At 38.4% G+C, this 12,300-nt stretch overlaps 1 protein-coding gene across 13 annotated transcripts in view; it reads right to left on the bottom strand.

Moving 5' to 3' along the window:
- The window catches only part of MBD5 (methyl-CpG binding domain protein 5), a 171,709-nt gene that overhangs the window by 25,145 nt on the left and 134,264 nt on the right, over nt 1–12,300 (bottom strand). For 9 of the 13 annotated variants that reach the window (XM_075512225.1, XM_075512229.1, XM_075512223.1 and 6 more), the window contains 3 exons: nt 9,808–9,920; nt 3,891–3,966; nt 7–1,685 (listed from right to left, as the gene is read on the bottom strand). In XM_075512225.1, coding sequence (XP_075368340.1) covers nt 1,614–1,685; nt 3,891–3,966; nt 9,808–9,920 — 261 coding nt within the window. In that variant the 3' untranslated portion in view covers nt 7–1,613. Of the gene's footprint in view, nt 1–6; nt 1,686–3,890; nt 3,967–9,807; nt 9,921–12,300 lie in introns of those variants that run through there. The other 4 variants (XR_012777168.1, XR_012777167.1, XM_075512232.1 and 1 more) reach the window with 2 other exon arrangements.

Here is a 12,300-nt window from a genome sequence, read left to right as displayed (position 1 = left end):
CTAGAGAGTGAGATTTGGGAATTCGGGGGGGAAAAAAGGAAATCTGAGGTAAGTGGTGGTCCCGGACAACGAGGCAGGGGTTACGGACTCCGCCCCGGGACCGGGAATGGTGAACTGAGAGTTATTTCGGGAAGCCTTGAAGACAGAGGATGTCATTGCTTCCATCACCATCACCACCATCCGTGTTAAAAAGAAAAATGAAATAAAATGGAAATAATGTTGTGCTACACTTCCGTTCGTTAATTTTATAATGGCTCATAGCTTTAGACTTTTAAATCTGTAGTGTATTAATTTTTTTTCTACATATGTTTCACATTTCTCACTTAATATAACATAAATAATTTGGTTAATAGATTTAACCTGCACATTTCAGCCACATTAATATATATAAGAATCTGTTAATGGTATAAATAATTCTTTTTAAATAAAATAAATCTGATATGTTACATAATACTGATAAAAATTACTGTTGCTAATAGTTTTGTAAGCCACCCTTCATTTTTTGTTTTAATACTGCGAGATGGATACTGGAATTACTTTTACGAATGCTGCGGAGCATGCCCTTCCATTCTACTGCAAAACCAAACCGTAATCAATACTGATCACATTATTAAAGCAGGGCCTCTGCCCCCTTAAAAGTAAACACGATGGTTAATGACGTTAGATAATTTAAGCTAATAAATCTAGGGGTTTTGAGGGGTCAACGTTACGGGGGATATAAACTGTTTAGTTTATCAGGTGGCTATGAAACTTTAACTACAGAAATGGTTGACTAAAATAGTCCATCTACTTTTTTTCTTTTTAATAAAATCTACAGCATTCTACTTTAAAAGTTAAGTAAATAAAAACGCAACCGATAGTTGCAGCCTTTGAATTATTAATTAGAGCTGTGATCCCACATCCCGTTAGGAATCTGCAAGGTTGCACTCTCCTACAGAGACCTGAAATGGAGTACAGTACTTCCAGGCAAGGTTCATTCCAAACAGACAGTATCAATGAACACTCAGTGGCGTGAAGTGTATGTCATAATTAAGGTATTACATAATCATGCCTTCTCTCTGCTGTTAAATACAAAAACAGCATCTTTTACATTATCATATAAAAGCATTTAGGCTGTATTTTTATTTATCACTTTACACTGGTAGTCTCTTGTATGTGTACTCAATAGAAACCAAAGAATTTTGTACACTATTTTTTGTACAATAAAAGATAAAGTGTGCATTAGGTACGCTTGTACATGACAATATTGTACAATATTTACATTTCAGATATCACCATGAAATTCTGTATTATCTATATACACAATGAAAATTTCTCAGAAACATTTGGACTATTTCTTATAATCACAATTTTAGCATTATAGAAAAAAATTTCAGTAATCATCTGACATTGTTACTGCAACCTTTCACGATTTCTGATTGGCTTATCCAGCAACCGCTATCCCTCCTAAGCATCAAAAATATTGTACCACTAATCCACGTAGCACCCTGTGATGGTATCTGTCTGTCTTCATATAAATATTGATATAACCACGTCTATATCAATACCTACATATAGACTTATGTGCACGTTCATTTTGAGAAGTACTGGACCAGTAACAAAGACATTCAATGTTATCTAGAGATCTTCCTCCTCTTGGGTTTTGGAGGCTTCACTTGTCTGTCTCCCTGTGGGATTTGGTGGACCTAAAAATAAGTATATTTAGAAGTTAGCAAAGAATATTGGTCAAAGTAACCAGCCAGTAATAAACGAGTTACAGCATTGCTTGAGGGGCTGTTACGAAACGGTTCTTGTTATTTCATGTCTACGTGGAAGCCCGAATGAAAAGGAACTTCAAGAACTTTAAGGCGCTGGGGAGACAAAGGTTGATGCTGGATGCCGCAGCCTGTACGGCGCAAACCTCTCCCACCCTGGAGAAAGGCACCAGCTAGAGGGGTTGTGAAACCGCGTAATCGGGAACTGAACCCAAAACTGCAATTACATCAAATTCTCGGAGACAAACCTTTATACATCGTCGTGACAAGAGCAATAAAGTAGGAAGTAGGTGCTGAGAAAATACTGCTAACAGGGAAAAATAAGAGAAGTCAAATTCAGGTCTGCGGTAGCATTATTAAGGAACAAGCTGTGTTTAGCAAACCCTGTCTTCATCTAATATTAAAAGGAAATACTCCATTTCGAGCTGAATGCTAGATTAATTTGAGGGTGAAACAGTTTTTCATCACTGGCTGCTCAGTAAAAAACGCAACATAACTGGAAGAAAAGACGTGGAGGAAGGCGCTGGCGTCTAGCGTGGCATACCACCACCATCTGTCGGCGGAAGCCAGCTGCTGTTCTGGGAAGAGGAGCTTGCAGCTTCCAAACAGCAGTCGGGCGACGGTAACAAATCCTTCAGCAATGTGCTAAATGATTTCCTTGGGTCCGTCCTGAATTCCTGCAGACCGCTAACATTTCCTACGTATTTACTGGCTCTAACCCGAAGAAATAATTCTTTCGGCTAATTAGCTTGTTTGCACATGCTTTTCATTTAAAATGTGACTGACGGCTGAAGGGTAGTAGCTGAAAAAAATGCAAGTCACTAAAAAAAGAACTCTTGATTCCCTATCATTGTTTCTAGGAATCATAATCTTTATGGAAATAAACCCTGATCACAAATTTTGCGACCGGATAATTAAAATATAAATCAAGACTATGTGATGACACGCAGGCTGGTACATCGGCTTGTCTGCGTTACAAAACAACCCCATCAGCAAATCCAATTACAGCTGTTTCCCCTGAGCCAGTTTATATCACAGTTAAAATGCATACAGCGTACAGGTTTTAGTATTACTGGATTTATAAATGAAAAAAAGGTATCAGCAGAATGGTCCAGTCCAAACATATAAGTGGTGGCGCAACCGACACAGAGATGCGTCTGCCAAACACATATCCCGTATTTATTTGTAACAGACCTACACTCAGATCCTGCTTTCCTTTTCCTTCCAAAGACAAGAGGAAAACGCACGTCGTTTTAAATCAAAACTCAATCTCATTTTGCAAAATTCTCAAGTTTAAACACATTTGATTTGATTTTGTTATTACTTACGGCAGCCATTAAAAGCTACTGAATAACTTATTTAATATTTCTCGGTGGTTCTGAAACCAGCTCTAAGCCTGCAGTTGTGTGTACATTCCCTTTTAGGTACTCCACTAGCTCCCCTGAAGTTTTACTACTCCTAAATATGCACGTGGACAAGCATCTTCAGTACCGAGCATCGAGTATCAGGAAAAAGACTGTTTTATGTATTCAAATGTTTTATAATTAATCATGTGAATAACTACCAATGATATGAGAGGTTAGACGTGCTGCGATACACTTTTTTTGCATTTCTAAGTGCGCTTCAGTGAAATTACAGACATGTTCTAAACATGGAGATGAGTACGTTATATAAACCAAGTTTTATATCGTTTCACATAAGGAAAGCTTTACTCAAAGAGTTTTACATTCAAAAGAATGATGCTTTAAAATGTGGTTTCAATATCTTGCTACTCAAACTGAAAAACAAATGAGCCTGATTTTGTGTCACTAGTCAGAGAAAACCCATGGAATATGAGCAGGACTGGAACTGATCCAAATGTTATCAGGCTGCATGAGTAAAAGTATGTCCAGGAATCTATCTTTGTAAAAAAGAATATAATTGGCAATGTAACTCAAATTCTACATCTTTTCGGAATGATTACACATTTGCAAACGGTTTTTTAACACAGGAGAAATACTGAAAATTCCACATTATTCAAGAAAATAGGAACAAAATTTATGTTAGAAAGCAACCCAAACCAACACTCCCAGTCCTCAATTGACACGCATGCAGAAACATAGAAAAAGATTATTGCTAACGTGAAAAGGGACTTACATTCCCAGACATTTTGTCTAGTTCACTCATGGCCTCATGTATAGCAGCTTCTAAATGGTTATTTAGCTTTCCACTTCTAGGAAGAAAAAATTAATGTCATCAGTAATTCTTAGTGGCAGAAAAAAACTTAAAAAAAATTCAATAATAAACACATTAACTCATTGGATATATTCTACTAACTGTGGAGCCTCCCGGGTTGTTATAGCACAAATAGCAAGATCAGACCTGTATACAATATTATGCAAATTAAAGGCTTGTGTTATAATTACAGAAGAAAAATTAAAGCCAGAACTTCAGCGAGTTGTACGGTTAGTCACAATATCCACAAGACAGATTGCATCCATGAGTAACGAGCAAGAGCACTTCACGGTAACATAGCATTTTGGGCAACACAGCATTTTGTGCCATCTTTTTTTTTAAAATCGTTAGCAACAAGGGCCAGACTCTCACGGGTTTTGATCAGGAGCAGAGGAGGAGAACTCCAGCTACTCTGGACTTTCTTAAAGACTTCAAGTGTTACTAAACCTCGAGTGCCAGCTCGCCTCTGCCTGCTTCCCACTCCGTGTTACATGCTGCATCTACTTTGTCGATGTGGTTACATTTCAGCAATGCTTTCGTGAAGGACTAAATACGTACTTTGCCATCTTCTTGAAAAATCAGTGTGTGAGCTGCAAAGTCTTCCTCTTACCCAAAGCACAAAGCTCAAAGTTAAATATCCCTTCTACCTTTAAATAGCCAGAGGAAAATAAGTTGTATTCGTCCTCTGAAACGTTGCTAGTGCTAGTTCCCTGGAATGACAGCACCCCAAGGGCTGTGGTAAAGGTAGGGTGAAGACTTTCTTCTTCCAAATCAAAAGTTACCCCAAGTCATTGGGCAGCTCCATACACATCTGATTTTACAGTGACATCTTTGATTTAAGTCTATTTCTTTTTTAAAGAAGCTTCCCACTTGAACACCATGCTCTGTGTGGCAGGTCGTCCTTCTCCGGCTCCGTGTTCACACCTCGGAGTTTCAAGCTAGCAAACAGCACTCGAGCACAAGTTACTATCGTTTGTCGACAGCTTGTTGAGGATCTGTGCTTAAAAGCAGGCGCATATATACATATATATATATATTTAGATAGGCTGGTTCATTCATGACTTTAACCGAACAGGTACATTTAGAAGAGTAATGAACATGAAGACAAATGGCTGAATATGAGATGAGCGAGAGATCATCCTGGAGATGAGAGAGAGTGTTATGAGCATCCGCCACAATATCCTCAGGAATAAGAGTAAGAAAGTGCTGTTATCCCTGCTTTGGAGATGCAGAAGTGAGGGGAGGAGGAAGAAAGCCGTCTGCACCGTGAACGAAGATTATGGCAGAGACAGGTAAGAGAACAGCTCGTCCCAAGCTGGTGGTTGGGTCGCTAGGACTGTCCTGCACAGGAAACACTTTCTAAAAAACCCTTCCCTTTTAATAAAGAAAGATCATCATGTCAGCTGGGACGTTCTTCCCTGGGACTTAAAGATTGATAGCAACTCAAAACATTGCAAGGTGGACAAGGAAGTAGCACAGACGAACCACCCACCCGGTGTTGCTCTAGAGTAATTCCATCCCCCTAGTTCAGCACAATCATCTTCATAACCATCAGTACAGCTGGGAGATCGAAGATAGGAGATCAGAGGGTCTGTTTTCATTATTCAAATACGATATGAATGCTTCAAATACAAAATGAATGTTTCGTTATTCAAATGCGATATTCCCTAACAGCATTTTGCATTGGACATCTGAGCTATACCAGGGCATGAATTGCACAAAAAATTAAAAAAGCTAGAAGCCTGACTGCACAAAAGTGAAGTATAACAGGACTTCATCCACATATGAAGTTGCACAAGTTTCGCTAAGGCTTTGAATGAATTAATTGAAACAGTGGTAAAGGAGTTTTGTGCAACTTTAAAATTACGTATCCTGTTGTAGTTTAAATCAACCGGAGAAATTATAAGATAAACTGAAATAGAGGTTCTCATACAAAGCCTGACATGCCCACCCGGGTTTCTGAACTGCTTGAGCTAGACTGCTTGCAAAACCAAGTTTAAGCTATGCAACTTGGGCAAGTGAAGGCACCCTCAGATACCATAAGTGACGAACCGAATGCTGTTCAGTGCAGCATAACTTCCTAGAAAGGTAACATGACTCTACTTGTAATGCAGATATATTCATAACTGATAACATTGCTGACCTGCATGCCATTTAGAAGCAGATTTCGACTAAGTTACCTACATGTGATGTAAAGGTATTTAATCAACATTATGCTCTATCAGCAACCCACCCCTATCACAATATCTATGAAATTATCGCTATTAGTCAAAACAGCCATTTGAAAGTATTTAAAATATAAATGATCGTTTGAATTGTAGTCTTAAGTCACTGTTGTTCTGTTCATTTTCCTGTGAAGATGATGACCTGCTCCAAACAGATCAAAGTTTCCGAAGTGCCCAGCACTGAAATATCCATTTACTGCAGACAAAACGCTGCAGCTAAAAACCTGAGAATTTGACATCAGATAAATACTGTCTGATAGAGACATCGGGTCTCTAGTGATGCAAACCAACCTGTCAATATCACAATTTTTTGTCAAATTACATTTAAAAGATTCTAGCAACAGTTTGTTCCTCTCATTAAAAAGCAGCACATCATCTCTTAGAAAACCTCTCATGGCCAACAGCTTTGGAGAAGGATTTAAATTGCTTCCCTCGGGAAGGGAGGATAACCTTTTTGTCAGAAGTGTTCTTTTAATCCTCCACCCTACTAAGGCCCATTAAAATTTTACCAAATTGTATCATCAAAGTGAAGCCTGAGCATGTGTTGAGTTGAAGTCCCCTCCCATAGCGGACACACTCCAGACTTCACTTGCGACTGCTGCTCTGGGCAGCTCTTGCAGTGATAACAGGGGCTGTCTGAGCACATCCACCTTGCTTGTCTCGAACAGTATGGGGCAAGCCGCTACTAGACTCACGCCTAGAGAAGACAGAGAGACTTAGACTTTATCAGGATGGAGACTGACTAGAGCTGGAAGTTGGAAAGGTGGTGGAAGAGATGCATTATTTCTTCCCTTACTGGAGTCCTGTCCAACTTTGAACATGGCCACATGTCCAATAGGAGGGATGTCAGAGACTTAACTGTTCAACGCTAAGAAGCCATGTTCAAACGTCATTTTGAAATAACTTAGTCTGGATGGTAGAGATGGTAATGGTAGGGATGGTAAATGGCACATTCCTGACAAAAGAGAAGCCCGGTGTGGGAAGTAACACACGGAGGAACAGGAAACCACAGGAGGAGGAGACACTGGGATTGGGTATGACCCATGGAAGATGCTTTGCGTGCAGTGGGACAGGAGAACACTAGTGGACAGAAGAACAGATAACTATGAAGCTTGTAGAGAGCAAAGATTGGCTCAGATGAGGCTTCGATCAGGGAAGACTGGGCCTCCAGCAGGTAATTTTCTAGAGGTTGTAACCAGATAGGTGAGGAAGCTGCTACGTCATGACCTGCTGGAAGCAAGAAGAGACATGGCTTGGAAAAGAACAGAACGGCTGAGACGAGATGGAACTGAGAAAGGTTGGGATGGCTCAGCGGTTTGTACCTGAGTGCACTTTCCTATGAGGCCCAGAATAAATACGACGGTTTAGGAGTCACACCAAGCCTCCGAGACATCCCCAAGCAAAACACCTTACCATTTTCTAGTAAAGTGCTACACAAAATGCTTTAGATCATACTATTAGCTGAAGTTACAAAGCTCTGTGCAGTACAGCTGAAGCATTTGACTATGCTGATCGAATGTGCTACAATGACATTTTTTTCTGGTGTCTTGTTTAGAAACCTAAGAAACTGAATACACAAAACATCCCCATTTTAAAACTAAAACTTCAGGTTAGATTAAGATTTACAATTCACAACGACTGCATTTAATGTGCAACTTGAATTGCATCCTATTACATCCCTATTGTAATACAGTTTTTAGCTTTGCAGACATTTTTCATCTTTAATTTAGTTTCAATAATTTTATATTTAATATATATTATCAATACATTTTATTGGAGATTGAGTGAAGACTGTGCAGTGAAGGAAAAAACTCAAAAATACACTCAGGCTGAGACAAGAACTGTAAGAACACAAAGAGTAATTTATGGAGTGAAGGCATCTGAACGTCATTTTGAGGACCTGGATGCCAACCCCGCTCTGCTAAACACCTATGTGATGCTAGTCCATGCTCTCTCAACATAGATTTATCCTGGGTTTCTTTATCTATGTTGTTTTTACAACAGAAGTGTTCAACTTGATGCCAGTACATGATACATGTAAGTGCTGAGTACTTATACAGGCAGGAAACAGAAAGAGTATACTACATGTAGCAATTGTATCTAACGCTAAATGTTTTAAAAAATCTGGACCTGCGTGTAACAAGATACTACAGAGACGCATACCAGAAAGAAGACCACAAGGAGATTCATAACTTTTTCAGATATATTTACAACAGCACACAGGAAAAAGAGGAAGGGCCCATGAAGAAATACCAAAAGATTTGAACTAAGAAATAAGAACAAGTAGAAATATGGAGAAAAAACCTGTAAGGGCTGTAAAGCAACACTACGAAAGGGGCAACCATGTGCCCCCAGCTGGCTGGGACATTTGATGCCTCCTGTTTCCTTACGGGCAAGCACTGGGGCAGAACCAGACATGGCACAAAAAAAGGCCACGGGATTCAGTGGAACTGCAGACAATTCTTGCAGTCTGCTAAACATGCAAATGCAAATCAGAAGATGGGAGTTTTTCTTAAATTGGACTGTTTATCTCAACTTTAACACCTCTTTAAATTTGCTCCCGGTGTCACCTTACTTGAGTCACGTATTTTGCTTCAGGGACACGAGCAAATAACTGGGGAGTTGCCAAAAGCCCTTCTATGTTCTCACCACACACCCTTAAACTCCAGCAAGATATTTTGAGGATGATCTTGGAAAAAACAACCACCAACATTGTCTCATTGGCATAAAAAATATTTCTCTTAAGCGCCGCGTGACATATAAATAGAAGAAAAGCTTACACCTTAAAAGGAGTTGAAGACAAATAATTATTTAATTCCTTTAAGCCTGTGTTTATTGTGCTAAAGACAAGTATTGCAAGCTGACTTTAAATTCTGACACAGATTCAAAGTAATATATTTTCACTGCACCAGTAAATAAGCAACAGCATCCTAGAACAAATCCAATCATAGTACAATTTCTACTTTTCTATCCTTTTATAGCTGTCCGGTGTTTTTTTCTCCTGAAGTTAACCATTCTCCTCTTTTTGTCTATGCTGATGCTTCATGTCCTAATGCTGTTTCACGGTCTTTCTATCCTCGTATATTTGTAAGTAAAAGCTAAAAGGCAAGATAAAACCAAACAGTTCATACACGTCCGACACAAAGCTCTGCACTGAGCCCCCTGTCTGGTTAAATACAGCCAGACTTCACAAATTCTGAAACGCTTCTCAGCAATGGGAAAGAAACTGAATTTATCTGAATAAACCTGTGCTCTGCCTGCAGCAGCAGCTGCCAGAGGGAGAGGGAAGAGATAAGAAGGGCAGATCTTGTTAAAAAGCGTATTTGGTCAGAATAGTTTTGATGTAATAACTTTTTTTGCTGTAAATTAGAAATCCCACACATGAAAGCTCAAACAAGTAGGCTGACATTTTACAAAGGCTACTGTAAATACCAGAAGATGCAATAAAAATGCAGATATCAAAGATCTCGAATGATTATCATATCCAACACAAGGAATTCAGAAAATTAACTCTTCGGTTTGGCCGATCTGCTAAGCTCCCCAAATGAGAGTCTTAGGAAGGAAAAGAAATTAATTATTCCATTTCACTAGTAAATAAATGGGCATTTACTTACTTTCTGTTCCTTTTTCTGGCTCGGTTGTAAGCTTCTAGACCTTCTGTTAGTGTCTTCAACTTCTCTGGCTCCACCTGAGTGAAGGTATGAACACCAAACCACATTACCCAGACCTGCAATTATCAAACACTGCTTTTACTTTACTGCTAGACATGCATTATTATGGAGCCTAATTTTCACTGCATCCATAAGACACTAACCTTCCCAGCAAAGAATAAATGAATGTCTGGCTGTATACACCCCCTCATACATATATGTATATATTATAATTTCTCTAGATGTCCACACCACTAGCAATAGAAATACAAAACCCAAAACCACGACACTTAAGAAAACCAAACTAAGAAGGAAAATAATATTTTTAAAACATCGTTTGCCTTTATATTATTAATATGAACACTGTTGTTAAAGTCTCATATTCTGTACGTGCATTTTACAAATGTATTTTACACCTCTGAGACCACCTGGAATGCATTAAAATACCAAGTTGCCTAGTACACGAGACAATTTTTACAGATGCCATCAACACAAAAGCGTTTCATGTCACCTCGAATTTCCGGATAAAGCATTTAAGGCCCCAGTTCAACAATGCCGCTAACAGCACGGCCAAGTTCATTCCTATTTCAGAAGGGCCACAGTACGTGCTGAAGTTAAAAGGCTTAAGGCTTTAAAAGGGGGGCGGGCAGGGTGACAAGCTTTATTTATGCATTACGAATCTGTGAGTCTTCACTAGCGCTCGCTTTAGCCAGCTAATTTGTTGGTCCTGAGAAAGGTCTTTTAGAATTTTTTTACTGAAGCACATCCTTTAGTGATCTGCTGAGTCAGGAATGAATTTGAGCACGTGCTCAACGGGGTTGCTGAGCTGGTATTTAAAGTACTTTAACTGGAGATTTAAGTTCTCTTGAACTCAACCGGAATTATAATCTTTTTAAGCAATCTCTATATAAACCGCTGTATATAATCACTGGCACCACTGGGTAGGTACCAGTTAGTACCAGTATAAACAACACAAACGTGAAAGAAAATTTATTATATCATCTGTATGATTTTATCATTTGCGTTCTCAAAATATTAGTCCACTTAAGTCTGCACATAATTTTGATTTGGCTCAATAATTTCTGCTTGTAAAACCAAAAAAAGGTATTTAAACACATCAACTTAAAGAAAACGAATGGATAAATTCCTTTTTCTTTGTCAGTATTGCTACATTTTGCTTGACTTATTTTTTAATCCTTGCATAACTTAACAAGAACCTTATATAGCATTTGTTTCATTAAAAAGTACAGCTTGTATTCTGACACGAGGAAAATTAATTCTATAAATACAAATTTATTGAGCATGCCTATATACAATCCGAAAAATAAATTTAAATGCAAATTCCCTCTAAACCCAGCCTTTCAATTACTAAATAATTTATTTTCACAATGAAACTGAATTTTAGACATGACAATGTGAAGTTAACGAGTGAGCAAGTTGTCAAAATCTCTAGAAATAAGGCCCAATATAATACATGTTTAGACCAAATTTCACATGCCTTGAACTTACGCATCTGACAGTGAAATTGGGGAATAGTGCCGTTTCAGGGGCTTACGAGACAAGAGTCATTATTGGTGAAGTCTGCACACGGGGAGGCAGGATTTCTATTTTCACGAAATAGATGCAATTATGCCACAGATTGTAGCACTTCTCCCTTAAAACTGTGCTTACTTTTAATGTAAGACTGCAAATACTTCAAATAATTCCTCTCCTAATCAGACTTTGGAAAAATACAAATGCATACATAAGAAATACTCTCTATTTAAAACCTGCAGGGCTTTTCTGAGGATAAACATGAGAAGAAAAGGCACACAACACTCAAGAACGAGCAAACCGGCTTCAGAAGCTTACACATCTCCCCCATTAAAATGGTATTATCGGAGGCAATGCTACTCTGTCCGCAATGCACTATAGATCAAGCCTTCATTTGATAGAATGTTTGAAAAACAGCTAAAGAAGAAACTTGTATTTTTCAAACTGAACAGAATTAAAGGGCAATAACATAATCATCTTGATCCTTTACCTTGGACACTTTACTACGTGGCAGAGTTGTCATGAATGCTAAATTGTACTTTATCCATATCCATGATATATATGCATATATAAGGAACAAACTCCGCAAAGGGTTGTATATGTCTGCCATTAGATACATAAGAAAGTTCCATGGTAAATATTTTTATGAAGAGCTAATATCACGTTTGGGTCACAAGAGACTTAAGTAACAAAAAGAAATCAATATCTTCATTATTGGAATTTTGTGGTGGTAGAACAGTAAAAAACCTGCTAGCACTTTTTGGAGGAATTGCTAACATAACACGGTATTGGAAGCAACTATAACAGATATATTTGAATTAATAATATCACATGCCTTCATTTACAATAAGCCATTACAACACTAAATAATGCAAACAAATGGGATTTTCAGGACATTGATAAATCACACCTATTGTTATCTGT

Source organism: Mycteria americana, chromosome 9, assembly GCF_035582795.1.
Source record: "Mycteria americana isolate JAX WOST 10 ecotype Jacksonville Zoo and Gardens chromosome 9, USCA_MyAme_1.0, whole genome shotgun sequence".
NCBI lineage: Eukaryota > Metazoa > Chordata > Aves > Ciconiiformes > Ciconiidae > Mycteria > Mycteria americana.
This window is presented reverse-complemented; position numbering and strand designations above follow the sequence as displayed.